This window comes from Equus quagga, chromosome 19 (genome assembly GCF_021613505.1).
Source record: "Equus quagga isolate Etosha38 chromosome 19, UCLA_HA_Equagga_1.0, whole genome shotgun sequence".
Lineage (NCBI taxonomy): Eukaryota > Metazoa > Chordata > Mammalia > Perissodactyla > Equidae > Equus > Equus quagga.
In genome coordinates, this window is record NC_060285.1 from 19,904,006 (window position 1) to 19,919,942 (window position 15,937).

The following is a 15,937-nucleotide window of genomic DNA, read 5'->3' on the forward strand; positions in this document are numbered from 1 at the left end:
CGACTTCTCGTTTCCAATCACTGGCTCTAGATCAAGTTTCCATTCTCAGCAAAATTATATCCTTCAAGACTTGTGTTTTTCCAATTTGCAAGCACTTTTAAGCCGCTGTCACTGGCTCCCTGATGCAATTGCCTGAGGGTTCAATTCATTCGGTGCTTTCAAATACTCACCACTAGGACTTTTCTTAGTCAATAAGTGGCTTAGGAGTTAAGGATACATCCTTGTCAGGCACCTGATTCTGCTGCCCTTGAGATGCTAAGACACAGGCTGGCTACCTTGCTTTTAAAAGGAATGAAGTTAATAGACATATATACGAGGTGGTCTGACAGCTGGGGGTTTTGTCTCCCTGCTGAGATGATCAGAAACGAGGCTGTGGAGTGTTACTTCTGCATTAATTACAAGTTTAGAAAATTGTCTCCCAATGAACCTTTCATGCTGTGTATGCTGAACTTTTCAGAAGTAGAGCTAGCAATAAGTTGTTACCTTTTCCTGTACTCGGAGCAGGAAGTGGTTTGAGGGAGCTGCTGGTCTTTCAAACGTAATTCAGTGAGTGGAGGTGTCCTGCCCAGGGGCAGAACTCACAAGTGATTTGTACTCTGAGTCTCAAGACATTTCCAAGTGCTTGAGTCAGAGGGAATCGGGTGAGGGAGAGGACTGGAGCTTGGGTCACTGTGCGACGCGGCCACAATAAGCACACAATGGAAATTGGTGGCTTGATTGGGGGGAAAAGATTGACTCAAATCCCAGCTGTGCAATTTGTTCATTGTTTGAATGGACAAAAGGCAGTTTACCCAGGCTCATAGTATACCTGCCTGGGTGTCCAAATGTAACTAGATGCTTTCACAAACCCCACCCACAAAGCAGCACATGTTTTTAAGTCCTCAGTTTTCAATTCACATCAGCCTCATAATACCCACCCTGACCTGCTGTAAAAGATCTGGAACAAACAAAAATGGTTACACCTACAGTGAGTATTTTCTTATGACTATTGCCCTCAAATTTTGCCGGGCATTTTCATTGTAGCCCAGACATCTGGAATCAATTGATATTCCATTTATTTAAGATAAAAAGAAAAGTCTTTTAAATTTTGAATTTGGGAATGATTTTTGAGAAAGAGGGCTCTACTTTTTTTTTTCTTTTTTCTCTTCTCCTTCTGGGTCTTCCTCCCTTTCTCTCTAGTATATCTTTCCTTTCTCTCTTTTCATTTCTTTTGTATTTGGCAAAATAAAAGGCCAAGGAAATGATGAACATATGGGGCCACTTGTTTCAAACTTTTAACTCCTAAGCAAGTTCGTTCTTGTTTTCTTTTTGGGAACATAATGTGATCAATTCTCTGGTTCTCTGTGGGTGTGCTGGACTGTTCCCTGAACTAAAGGAAAACGCACTAGAGGTTCTGTCTTGTCCTAGAACTATAAGTGCTGATATTTATCTGACAACATAACTCAGCATAAGAAGAAAAAGAAAAATCTGTAAGAAATAAATCTTAAGTTCTCAAATGCTAGGGATTTGTATGTATTGCTGGGCTTAAATGGGTTATACAGAAAGAACTGTTAAAAATACAGATTTGACATCTAATGAAATTCTCAATTCACTAAGACTATAAGTTGAGTACTTTTTCCCCTGGATTTCACAAGAACTGAAGAACTCAGAGGCATCTACAATTGCAGGTGCTTGACCTTCAGCTTTACTATAAAGTCAACAAGGAAGGGAGGGGTGGAGAAATAGAGTTGGTAGAATAATATACATTCTAGAACTGGCCCATTGCCTGAGTGTGGGCTATATTCTGTAAGATCAATTATGAGTTTGCTCTTTTGAAAAGAGCAATGAAATCCAGTTGGTTTGGATTTGTTGAGTTTTCCACTGGAAATATTGAAGGGGAAAACCTCTACTAATTATTTTATAACTAAGAAAACTGAGGATTGGATGATAACTTGTTTCTAGCAGTCCCACTGGCTTTGGCTACATGGAGGTGGCCTTCCATGTAGAGCTCCTATTGAGAAAATGGAAGAAATGTTCAGTTGAGTTTTCACCTCCTCTTCTGTTTTATGTCCATTATTTATGATGATTTGCAAATAGAGGGCGCTTTTCATCTTCAACTGTTTTACAAGCATTAAGCAAATTGGTATGTTGTGTTAATGAGAATCAGGGGTTTATATTTTTTCCCAATTGTTGAACTAAAGGTCTGGCCACAAAAATGGAAATCTTAATTAAAATGATAGAGCAAACTTGGCCACTGATGTAGAGCCATTAAGTTGAGAGTTCATGGAGGGCAAGAAGGCTGGTCAGAATAAAAGAATTGAGTCCATTTCTCCAAAAGTGATGGGGTGAAATGGACCTATCACTACTGTGATATTCAAAAAAGGCTCTTTTGATAATGATAGTTTCCGGTGTAACCCCATGACCCTGTTGGTAGGATTTCTCTATCAACATCCTCTTGGTGACTCTTCCAGTGCCACTGAAAGTAAATGCATCTGAGAGAGTTGAAGCTACTCACCTTGGGAGGCTTCCTGGAAGAAATCTTTGTGTCACAAGTAGCAATATGGAAAAACTTAATGATCACCTTAGCGTTGTTTCTACTACAGAGAGTAAGGATGGAGACTTGAGCCACAGGAATCCTGCTTCTGGCCGGGCTGCCATTTGGCTGTCTATCATTGGCTAAGTCAAGCCAACCAGGGGTCCCTCAATATATTTTGCTATAAAATGGATTCAGTGACACATAAGTCCCTCCAAGAGATGAAGTCAGAATTCCTATGACTAAAAAAGAAGACTTTTTTCAGGTTTTGAGCCCAGTGCCCTGTTCACAGAAGGCACTCTATACATATGTGTTGATTTGATATTGAGCTTGACACAAGCGACTTTAGAATGCAGAAGGAGTAGGGTTTACTTAGCGTGAGCCAATTTCATTCTTAAATCTTCACATTTTTCCTGTCTCTGTTTTTTCACTTCCACATGTGGTTGTATTAACTACTGTTCTCCCCCAGGTAAGAAATCTCTCTCTTTGTCTCTCTGTCTCTCTCTGTTCCTCTCTCTGTCTCTCAGTCTGTCTCTCTAAGTGAAAAAAAAGTTATAACACTATATAGTATTTTCCTAAGTCCATTTTTAGCCATAGTAAATTCTCTTTAATCAGTAGTTGGGGAATGATGTTCTGGTTAATTTAATATTCTGGTCAATAATGAATGCACATGCCATCTGGGGATGGACAATCTTTGGAGAATTTAAATTAATAAAACATATTTGGTCCCAAATCTGAACTGAGCACAATTTAACCTTTGATCATTCAAAAGGTTTACCAGGATCTCTGAGGGGTGTGGGATCCCACTGCAATAATAGCATCTTTCATTTACATAGTGAATGTTTCTAGGTATCTTGTCTCAGTGAATCGTAATAGGAACCCATAAAGAAGGGGTTCAGGGAGGACTTCCCCAAGGTTCCACAGTAGCAAGGGCATTCAAAACAGGTTGATGATGCCAAGACGGGCTCAGTCCACACCACCCTGCGGTCACTCATGCACTCTGTTGCTCTTCTCTGAAGCATAGTTTTGATTCATGACAGTAATGGAATGCCGGGGTAAATGCACCCTTGCCTCACCCCCACCCTCCCCTTTCAAGGACCAAGGAGGAAACAAGACCTTCCTTCTGTTTTTTCGGCAGGTAAAGATGCACATCATGTCCTCCTCACATCTCTTCTACCTGGCCCTGTGCTTGCTCACCTTCACCAGCTCTGCCACGGCTGGACCGGAGACACTCTGCGGGGCTGAGCTGGTGGACGCTCTTCAGTTCGTGTGTGGAGACAGGGGCTTTTATTTCAGTAAGTAGCCCTCCCTCTCACTGCTCTGTGGATTTACAACCGCAGGGAGTGTGTGAATAACTGAATAACTGCCCGTGGCTGGCAGCCATCCTCAGCCTCCGAGATTCCTCACCTTAAAGTAAGCCTAGTGTTTCAGCGGGGCTGTGGCAGGTTTTGCAGATTTAGGATGGAATTTTCCTCCTTAGCAGTTTGTCTTTTAACGACTTTCTGCTGAGCTGTCCTGCAACTATTATACTCTACCTTCACTATTCCATTCCTTTCGGTGAAAAGATGGGACAAGCGACCCTGGGGGATTGAGGGTTTTGTTTTCGAGATCTGTGGGTGCAAATATAAACACATGGAAACATGTAGGCCTGTTTTAAGTGCTAGGTAATTTGGACTAAAATAGTAAGGTGGACTTGGAAAAAGAATGAAGGGGGCACATCCCAGATGTCTCCATGCCATATGAAATCACCAGGAAAAGACAGAAGGTGAACTTCGCTCCAAGGCACATTTGCAAATACACAGGCTGTCTCTAAATGCAAACTGGAATGCCATATTAATTTGCCCTCTGTGCAAACTGACCTTGATTTTTTTGTTATTGCCTTCCTTTGACGTAGCTCTTCTCTGGGGCTCTCTGGTGATATCTCCATCTGGAAAAGGGTTTCTGACAAGTGCAGGGTCACTTCTCCCAGAGTAGGTCTCAGGAGATTAAGAAGTCGACAGTCAATAACAAGTAGACAGCCAAGTCAACGCTTGCAAATAACAAACCCAAACAAAAGTCAGTGCTGCCTGAGGGAACTGATCCCTTCAAGAGTCTACCTCAGAGGCACCAGTCTCATTGTATATTACAGGACAGTGAAAGATTTAAAGCCAGATGCTCATTCTATATAATTCTTTGGAATTTTAGAGAGGTCCAGGAAACTGACGCTCAGGTCCTCTGTGTGCATGAATCATTCTTAGAGGTTCATACCGCTCAAGTGGAGACAGCTTACCTCAGTCACCCACTAAGCTTTGAATAGCTCCTGTGATGACTCACACACTTCAGGTCTCTCTCATCTTCTTCCCAGGTGGGGTGTGTGTGTGTGTGTGTGTCACTGGGGGGAGGAGCCTGTGTATAGCAGTCTGGGATGGGTAGAGGGAACGGGAAGAAGAGGCTTATAAGTGGACTGATGATCTGGACTCATTGTAGATTTGGTGACAAATAGCCTGTAAACAACTAGTGACAGAGAATGAGAAGTGCTTCCTACTATTTGAATGGGCAGATTCTCACTCTTTGTTTCCAGCCAATGCTTTAATTGAGTGAATTCATTTCTTTTTCTGGTAATAAAGCAAGTCTATCCAGTTCTCTGTTCAGTGCAGATGAATGAGTTCATCGGGTGAGCGCTTTTCAAATAGCAGACTGGTTTTAACTTTAAAATATCTCATGGAAGGCATATGTCACATCAACATCACCCAACAATGGGTTGTCATTATTCTCTACTTTGCTGCTCCTGATCTATGTTTTAAAAAATGAATAAGTGGTTCTCACGTATTATGCTCAAGAGGAATTTATTTTTTGCCTTGGTAATCCATTTGTGCGATTTCCTTTGATCCGCTTCACTAGGTGATTGCCAATCCCACAAGTATCTTCTGTTGTGTGCCGTGTTGAATTGTGATGTTCAGCACGACATGCTCCAGGAGTTCTATGCACAGTGCATGGAGACTAGATCCTTCTACGCCTGTGATGTTTGCGTTAGATGACAAAAAATGAGAATGGAAAGAAATGATTTGGTACCAAGTAAACATACGATACTTATGCATATTCACATAGATACTTAAGAGTATTGGACAACAACAATGGAAACTAGTTTCAAAATAGTGAAAAGTTTCTTTCATTCTGTTACTCTAATGATCAAGTTTTAGAAAAGTTTTTTTATTCTATTTTAATAACTTGAAAGGGGAAGGTTGTATACAGCAACTCTTGATTAGAGTATGACTTTGAATAGAAAGTGGCTTTACAAATTATGTATTATTATTGTCAGTATTGTCATTGAGAGTCTATGTTCCGTCAGTTCTGCCTTGTAGAATTCTGTGACTCAGGTAAACTCTTTGTCTGACATAGATCCTTGTGCACAAAAGTATTATTATTAACTTTGTAGTCAACGGGACAATCCTTTTTGCCCAAGAGAAGTTAGCCCCTTTAAAGTCTTTAAATCAAAACACTAATGGAGCATATGCTATGTGTAAGACACTGTACTAGGCATGAATGAGATGCCTAGAAATGAATGAGAGATTGACTTTACCTTCAAGGCACTCACAGTCTAGTTGGGAGGTAAAAAAAAGAAATATGCACATAAGTATTATCAAGTGTCATAGGAGAAAAATAATCATGGGAGAATAGATGATAGTCCTTTATGCCTTTCCTGAATACTTTGTCCCTTATTTAAAATCACCTAACTAGGATCTACCTTCTCAATGGGCTCCTTGATGCCACAGGCCATGTTTAATTACCATTGAATCGCAGCATCTGCTCAATATCTGGCTGATATAGTAAAGTCTCATATTTGATTGTTGAACTGTTGGGACTGAATTGAATTGAATCCAAGCGAATAGAATGGAATTACTCATTTGGGATCTCAGTCTTTAGAATCACCAAGAATTAGGTTTGTCAGGTACTTTGGACAATTCTTCTCGCCTCATATTTACCCAGCTATTTGATAAAACTATTTTTCCTTTTTTCAATTGAATATAATGTATGCTAACAATGACTTAGAAGCTGCATTTTGGTCATCCCTAAGCTACACTGATGGTCTGTTTTGTGTCTGAGCCAATTATTCTTATAGGCATTAACTGTTGTCAACAAATTTCATTGAGTTTCCTTTTTGTCCCCTGAGATTTACTGTGTGTGGAGAAGTCAGCTTGAAGCATTTACAGTCTTTGAAATATTTTTTACAGGAAAGCAGTCTATCCCTTGTCAATTGACTCTTATTATTGTTTTTACCCTTATTTTCAAAGTTTTCTTGAGGCTGTGCCTTTTATTTTAAGCTGCTTCAAATCATGGATTTTCTTTTAATAGTGGAAGGCAGTTTCTGATCTTAGTTTGAAATTCAAACATCTAAAAGCAAATTGCCTCCATATATCTTTTTCATTGAGGCATAATGTTTAACAAGGAGAGGTTTTTCAACCCTATTAGAGACAAAACCGTTCTGAATAAAATTGTTTTGGAATGCTTATTTTGTGTAGATTGACTCAGTGTTGTGGATGAGCTCATATTTCTCTACAAGCCCAAGGTCCACTAGAGCACAGTGGAAGCAGCCTTCCAGATTATCTGTTTTGTGAACGTCTTCCCGGAATAAGTGGAGCAGTTCCTCTATAATTAATGCAGCTTCCCCAGACATTTTATGAAACGAAAGTTCCAATGAAAAGCTAATTACTGCTTCTTCCCTATGCATCATAGTAAGAGAGCATATCAACCAGTCTTGCGCACTCATAATCCTTTGAGAAAAATTGTAGTATAATGGAGGTAGCATAAAGGCAAAGAGCTAGCTATTATCTTACCAGATTGATGGAGCCCTCATGTAAAGTGACTTGTGATAACCTTGTTTTGCATGAAACAGCAAGAGGAAAAGAACTTCAAGTGAAACAGGAGAAGTTAAGCTTGCCGTAGATATAATTTTTGACAGCTATGGCGATTAACCATTTTCACGTGCACTTCAGGGGCTTGTGGAATTTCCCTCCTTGGAGATACTTCAAAAATTGATAGACAACCAACCATCTTGGATGGTTTCAATTAAGAGCAACCAAAAGAAAGCAAGTTTCTGGGGTCCTTTTTAGTTTTAAGAGCCTATAAACAGTCCTTTAAATAAACTGTATATGCTTTACCTCGGCAGTCTGGGAAAAAGGAGAAGTAAATCAATTAGAAATGAAAGTTGGATACCCTTTTGGCTATTTCAGATTTATAGCTTTTGTAAAACATACTTCCAATGCATAGTTATTAAGAACAGGTCTGAATAAACGAATGGCATTCTTCCTGTGTTAAACCATACTGTTTCACAGAGTTCAAGGGAAACTTTGCAATGAATTTCATTGTTATTGATTGCAACAACCTTCCTAGATCTAGGTTATTATTATTAACTTAAGCTTTTTTCATCTGAAATAGAGTGCTCAGAAAACTGCTCCCAGACCTGTCATTCATTAGCTATATGACTTAGGCAGGCATTTAAACTTCCTGGGCCGAAATGTCCTTGTCTATAAAACAAGGAGATTTTGTTAAAGTAAATGACCTTTTCTAACTTTAACAGACTCGTAGTCTAGGTTGTAATTAACAAGGATTTTGTGCTATTCAAGAAAGGAGAACCTTGGATTTAAGTAGTGACCAAAGAACTATAATCTTCTTTATCTTCTATACATAGTTTCTGTTCGTCCCCAAAGATAGGAGATTACACCTACTTAAAGAAAGAGGATCCAGCTTCTTTTTTGTTTCAAGCTGCGTTTCAACCCCTCAGGGATGGAATCGAAGCTCAGGCATGACCAAATACACTCGGGTCATCTGGCCAAAGGAGCACATGCCTCATGAAAACAGATTGCCACTTTTGTTTGCTAGGAAGGAGCAGCTTACAGTTCTCATCTTGGCATTTTCTCACTCTCTGGAACGTAAGGACGAGTAGGTCAGTTTTTACTAAATTAGAGGAGACAAATAAGAATCTATAAACTTCTAAACCTTGACCAAAAGCTTTTTTGCAGTCTATTGATACTCCCTTCCGAATTATACAATTTGGGGCACTCAAAGATACACTCACCCACAATTAGCATTGCTTTGAGTGGGGCTGGATTTGAGCTGCACCATTTGCATTCCTTGGTTTGGTACCTTGTAGCCTACCAGCCATGCATTTGTACGACAGCTGGTCAAAGTTAGGTACAGTCACTGGCTGTGGAAAAGCTTTTCTTTCTGAAACTAATTGGCATATGTGGGGTTTGACCTTATGGCCCTTACTTCATTAGCACCCCTAAGCTAATAGACCACAGGTATTCTTAAAGAAAAACAGTGAGTTTTACTATCAACCCTAAGTACCTGCTGCTACTCTTTAAATATGCCCAAGAAGACAAAGGGACCACTAAGAAAGTAATAGTTTCTATGCAAAATTAGAAAATAATTTTTTTTGACATTCTAATGGTCTTCAAGACCATCTCCTTCCTCTCTGATGGAGAATTATAAGAAGCAGGAGAGTGAACGGTTCAAGACCAAGAGCATGGTCTCTATTGCCAGGAATCCAGGGTTTGAATCCCAACTCAGCAACTTACTTGGGGGTGACTTTGAGCAAGTTACTTAATCTGTTTGTTCCTCAATTTCCTTATCTGTAAAATGAGACTTGCCTCATGGGACTGAGGTTAGAATTAAACGGGTTGATATATCAGAACATATTAACTTAGAATACTGCCTGGCATGTAGTAAGCACCATACACGTTAGCTACTATACTTACCTATTCTCATTTGGGATCAGTCGCAGAGTCCATTGCAAACATTGAGGTATGTGAACAGCCCAATTAGTTATATACTCATTTTCTCCCCTTATGGGTAGCTGATAAAACCTGTTATTAGTAGTAATAGTTACGTAGTAATATCGGTAACAGGAAGAACGTCTAATGTTTGACTAGTATATTTACTTTTTCAAAATCCAGTTATATCAGCTGTCTTATTTTGTCTTTACCCCAGTCTTGGAAGGCAATCATTATTGCTTCATTGGACAAATGAGAAATATGAGACACTGAGATTTTGTGACTTACCTCACTGGATGGATCCAGAACCAAAGTCAAGGTCTCTTATCTCCGAGAAGCATGTTCATCTGGCCATTCACATTGTTTAGAGGCACAAAGCATTGTAGCTTAGCCAAAATCCCTGTCCTCTTCTGAGAGATAAGAAGCAGGAACCCCAAGGTGACTCTGCTGATTCTGAACATTCCTTTGAAACGAGGCACGAGGGAGATATCCATGTAATGACCCTACATTTTACCTTCTAGAAAAATTTGGGAAATACTAATACAATTTCCTCAGGGTGAACAAGAAAAGTCTTCTCTGATTAGAGCTGCTGCTGTTCAAGAGTGTTCACAGACTGAAATCTTGGACTCCAATCAGACAGAGCACTGTAGCTCACCTGTGAGCACCCGGATATGCAGTATGATCTGAGGAAGGCCCTCCTCTGGCCAACTTCAAGTTAACTTCTTCCCCTGCCAGCAAACCTCAAGTGTTTCATTTCTTGCAGCTGTTAGTTCTGTTGGTTTTTCTCAAAGACCTACTGAAGAAGGGCTGTTTATTTGGACCCAGGATCTTTCTCTGGGTGCTATGAGAGAGGTAGTAAAGGAGAGTTGGTCACAAGGCACCATAATTCAGATAGTGAACCAGGAAGAGAGTTCCCCAGCTTGACCATGAAGGGAGCAGTGGGAACAGCCAGGGGTTTGGATGCAAGGCTCCACCTGTGCTGGTATTACTCAACTAGTTGTTTGAAGACCACTAGTATTGGAATGTCTTGTGTCTTCAGTGGCTGGTAGGTTTGACATTTTGGCTCCAAGAGTTTTGGCATTCTTCACATTCTCTGAGCCTCCATATACACTGTCCAGACATCATGTACCATGCCAGCATTCCTCAGGGCCTCTGTTAAGAGCCGACCTCATCCTTCTAGCAGGCTTCCCTCTGATCTCACAGCCCACACCAAAGAATCAGACACACTGAAAACAGGCACAAGATCTCTTCCAAGGAGATTTCTTATTGTTCTCAATAACAGGCTACAAAGCCTTTGCTCTTTTATGCGGCCAGACGTCTCTGACAACCGTGGTGGCAAAAAATTGTTTTTGCACTGAGCTGCTGCCCTGGCAGAGTTCCATCCTACACCTCTCCGTGAAATATCAGCAAGCTCTTACATCACAAAGAATTACTTTGGGTTGCCTGGAAAGTTCAAATCCCCAGGCCTTATTAGCTGTTAGACTAAGGAGATGACAACACAGCATTCTGTTTGTCTCTATCTATAGGCAAGATCATGTTTAAAACATAGCAAAGAGCTGTTATTTGACATGCAATTCCTTAACTGCAGTAAGCTGTATGCCTATTTAATGCACTGTTTAGTCTCACATTGGCTAAAGCCACTTAAAGAAGCACTTGGCAAGCTCTGGCTTTTCATTCTTGGCATAGCTGCCCCTCTTACTTTTTCACTGAACCTTAAATACCAAGAAAAACCCTTCACTTTACATCTGGCGTATTGCTTTATGGAATTGCCCAGAACTTTTGCACGTGGCCCTCTGCATTTGTCCGAAGGTAATTAAGGGCTCTGCAATATTTGATCAGCAGCAGCATGGACACAAAGAGAAATTGTGCAACCAGCAGCGACCACACAGTCTTTTAAATTAAAACCTTTTGCATTAACTGTTCAGGCGTTCTGTAGGAATAAGGATTTCCATGCAAAAAAAAAAAAAAAAAAGGCATGCTGAAGCACCCAAGAACCTGATTACTGATTAAATATACATCTTTCTAATATCCCCCTTAAAACTACCTAATTGTTCAAAGGAAGTAAAATTGAAGATTGCTACTAGCTTGGAAGCCCTTGAAAAATAATCTGGCCAAACACCAAGAACGAAACTCAGAAAGAAATGACGTGTTTAAGGTCACAGAGCTAATTAGTGGCAGAGGGAGAAGACACTGTTGATTCTGTTTTCTGAACTGGGCCTTTCTCACTTACCTGGTAAACTTAAATGGCCAGGAGTGGTCTCCAATCAAACTGGTTCAAATGAACATAGAGCTTGGTGGCTCTTTTATTACATTAAACTCACCTGAGACTTAACACTTTTGTTCCCTTGCTGGAGAAATTTGCACAAACTGAAATGATTCTCTGCTGTTTCCTATACAGTACACAAAGCCTTCAGATGTGCTTCAGGCATTCCAAGTCCACTTAAGGTCACAATTTAGACTATTATTGTATATTATATTATTCTGACTCTTTGGTCAATCTCTCCAATGTCAACTTGGGTAGAAACGCTTTGGAATGACTTAGCAAAGCTGTGCTCCTGGAAAATCTGAAACAGGCTGACGAGTTCTTGGATCAGCTTTTTTTCTGGAGATTTCTCTGACGGCCCCAAGCCAAAAGAAATTTACACCTGATTTTTTTGCAGATTTCCAAGCAAACACTCTGTGAATCTCTCTGGACTTTGTTCTTTCATCCGTGATCTTAATGAGGTACTAGAAAGGCTGTCGGAGGGGTCTTTTTAAACTTTGAAAATTTGTTATTCATAGTCAATTCTGTGAATATTGCTGGGAAGATGGTACTCCTGCCGTGCCATTTACCCTGATGAAATGGGTCTTTCATCAGAGGCAAGTGATTAAGAAAGTCTGCGCTGTGCCAACTCACTTGCAGCCAGCTCCTGCTTATCTACGAAACTGGGGAAAGGAGCACCAAGAGTTACGATTCTGGATGAAAGTGACTTGGGGACACCACAGATTTCAGCCTCCTCACTCCTCCTTCCTCCCTGCCCCCAGCCTCAGCCCCTTTGTGAGATCCAGCAGCATGCTTTTAAATCCGACTTCACTCGCCCTCACCTCCCCCAGCAGTGCCACTGGCAGCGGGATTTCTCAACCTCTTCACTTGCCCTCACCTCCCCCGGCAGTGCCACTAGCAGTGGTATTTCTCAACCTCAGCACTATTGACATTTTAAGCCAGATAATTTTTTATGGGGGGAGAGGAGCTATCCTGTGCATTATAGAATGTTTAGCACGATACTAGGCTTCTACCCTCTACATGCCAGTAGTCCCATCCTTCTAGTCATGACAATCAAAAGTGTCTCCAGACATGGCCAAATGTCCTCTTGGGAGGGGACAAAATCACCCTTAGTTGAGAACTACTGAACTAGAGAAGTGTCTAGAAGAAAGGCAACTAGAGAGATGGGAAAGCCATGAATGAAAGTAACACACAAACTAATTATCAGTCACTAGTTAATCAGGAGTCTATTGTCCATGGCCCAGAATAAGCAAGGACAAGAGTCATTGTGGTTCTGAAAGATCTTTTCCAAAAGTATAAAGCTCTTCCTATAGGCTATAGAAAAGGTATTTGCAGGGCCTCCCTTTTGTCTTGTTGCTATGAAACTCATTTATTTTAGTAACAGCAGGAGGGGAAGGCAGAAATGGTATAGAGCAAAACTGTGCACTTAGTTTGATTGTGACCACCTGGAGCAAGTGAAAAAGAAGCTGGTTATCTTTGACCTCAATATTTGTGGCCATTCCCTTCTTGGTCATATCATAAATAAGATCTCAATTCCTCACAAGTGAAAACACCTGGTTCAGAGGTAGTTTTTTCTACCACAATTTTTCTCCTCCTTTCTTATGTCTTTCCTATCTGAGTATCAGCACAGTCATTTTATTGCCCATAAATAGCCCCACCAGAAAGCAGAAAGAGGTCAATGAAGTATTATTTGGAAATCAGAAGTTCCACTTTTGGGCCTCACCCAGCTCTCTTAATAGTTCTATGACCTTGGAGAAGTCACTTAATATCCTTGGGTTTCATAGTCCCCATTAGTAAAATGGGAATAAAAATATTATACCTCAGAGTTGTTTTGAGGTTCAGCTACAGAAGTGTTTTGGAAACAATGGGCCATCCATATATGTCACTATTAATTAATTGAATTGAATACTTTGCGTTGTCCCTCTAATCATCACCCACAAATGTGTTCACTGGTTGGACTTCAACCATTCATGATGCTGAACCATTAATTCAATGGTTCTGCAATAATTATAATCAAGAAAAGATAACTTGGCAGTGTATCTTCTCAAGCTTATTAATTAAAAAGAAAAGCATGTTGGTATCTCCTACTCACATGTCACTTTGCATTTAAACCACCCAAGAGTTGATCAATGAATCTTCAGAATGCTCACTCAGTATTACTGTTTGTATCTTCATTGGAGGAAGCAGAAAAAAAGATGGAACCTATCACTTTACCACACTGAGCCTGCTTAAAGAGTTTGTCTCCACAAGGTGGTTATGTATTCACTGAGGTATCACATGTAGGCAAAAGATTTCCATTCTCCCAAGTCAGCTATTGGTTATTTCTGCTTAGCCTCAAGAAGCAGTGTTCAGCAGAGGGAATGTACTCACTAATCAGAAAAGTATCTTTGTGCTCTCAGGTTGCCCATCTAAACTGCTTCCTTATCACAGCCTGATTTAAGGGAATTGAATTTTTTTATTTCAGCATTACATTAATGAAATCAAACTTGTGAGTTTCATCACCATATGGACCAGTGACCCTTAGATTCTTCTATCCCAGAGGCTTCACATCCAACAGCTCCCAATGACACAACATTTGACGTAGCAAGGGCACTTTTGAATCACACACATACCAGTTACTGCTGCCATGGATTTTTATCCTCTCTATTTTGAGCTCTTTCAGAAAAACAGAGACTAAGTTTTAAAAGTTTTTTCTGTCCTCCGCAGCATCAGTCTTGGCCACTTAATAAAACTCCTTGACTTGATGTTGAAAAAGCCTTTCCAAAAGCTATTGCCTTCTACTAATCCCCAGAATATACCCCATGACTTTCCATTTGCTACTGCCACCATTGTGGGTCTGAGATTGAAGGTATAGAAGAAAAAAGTCTGTTTGAGGTATCACAACTTGGGGCCCCTTCACTGTTGCCCAAGGAGAATTTCTCCTAGATCCAGAGTAAGCCAACTATAGTCGACAGGTAGTTTTCAAGGGTATCATAGGAGCCTTCACAAATAGATTCCACCTATGCAAATGGTTTTGAGAACGGAATCTCGACTCAATTCCTCTCTCTTATTTCATCTGAGGTATTCACACTAAAAGGAGCAGTGGTAGTCAAGGGAAGGTAGGTAACAAAGTACATCCCTGACAAATTATCCCCAAGGTAGGCACAACAGCTGGAGCATCAGCCCTCAGAGAACACTACAAGTAATTTCTATTTGCCAATTGAAGAATTGATGAGCTAGAAAGAACCATATAGAGCAAGATGGTCTTCTGCTCTCACTTCCCAGATGAGGGATGCAAGATCCAGAAAAAATATGATGTGCATGAGGTTGCAGAGCATGCTGGTGGGGAAGCCAGGACTGCAATTCAGTCACTTCGCTCTTACTCTAGAGCTCTTTGCACAGCTGGAGACTTGAAACTTAACCTTGATAAATTCATGTGCAGGTAGCACTGGCGATCGTAGTCCTTAAACTCAGAGTGAACTGCTATGTCATACTCTTCCAGTGTAATGCATCAGAATAGTCTTTGAAAATTCAAGCCTTTACTCATTCATAAACACTTTCTTCTAATTTCTACTACCCATTGAATAACATCAAGTCTCTATCTCAAGTCTGATCAACTTGACTGTAGGTCTGCGGATCTTCATAGACCCCAGTAGTCTGATGGAGACAAATAAATAAATAAATAGCTAATTCCTTTCTGGGAATCATTTTGATTTGAAGTCATGTCAGCTGGTTGACTAATTTATGCATTTCGTATTGCTTCTTAACTCAGAAGCTACCCCAAACAAAAGGTATTGTTGATGCATTATTTCTGTCCCCACACATTCCTGACTTGCTAGTCTTCCATGAAGGTCTTCCATGAAGAAGCTTAAATTTTCCTACGTATTTTGAGTTTTATGTTTCTTTCCATTAAAGTTTCCAGCCGTTCATAGACATATTTAGTTTGGCAGAAGGTAGTGGTGACTCATGGAATGAAGAAATTTGAAAGCAAAGCTACTGAAAATGGATCTAATTTCTTTTTTGGGTAATTTGGGAGTGAGTGATTGATAATTTGTCTAATTTTTCCTGGTTTCATCATCTGCCATACTGCCAAATATTTGTTCCATATGGATGCTTTGTGATTCCTGAAACATATAACAAATTTCAGCTGCAACTATATCTAATATGGTCAAAGGGTAAGACTATTGTTGGCTCATTTTCTCATTGTTTTTGGCTGGGCACCCTCAATCAATGGCTATTGAGTGAAAAAACAGGATCATATTGAAACCATTTTCAGCATGTTCCTTTCTATGGATCCAACCATTTCACTGTGAGTTTGTCAAGCACAGCAAATGTTCCCTATTAAAGGGGTGATTATGTTTTCGGCATAGACGAGACTGCCAGTTAATTGCATTCACCTTACAATTTCACTCTCTCAATTTGGTGTAGAGA

General features: G+C 40.3%; 1 protein-coding gene across 5 annotated transcripts in view; it reads left to right on the forward strand.

Moving 5' to 3' along the window:
• IGF1 (insulin like growth factor 1) overlaps positions 1–15,937 on the forward strand; it is a 75,619-nt gene that overhangs the window by 1,054 nt on the left and 58,628 nt on the right. For 3 of the 5 annotated variants that reach the window (XM_046646564.1, XM_046646565.1, XM_046646562.1), the window contains exon 2: positions 3,651–3,807. In XM_046646564.1, coding sequence (XP_046502520.1) covers positions 3,651–3,807 — 157 coding nt within the window. Of the gene's footprint in view, positions 1–936; positions 968–3,650; positions 3,808–15,937 lie in introns of those variants that run through there. The other 2 variants (XM_046646567.1, XM_046646563.1) reach the window with 1 other exon arrangement.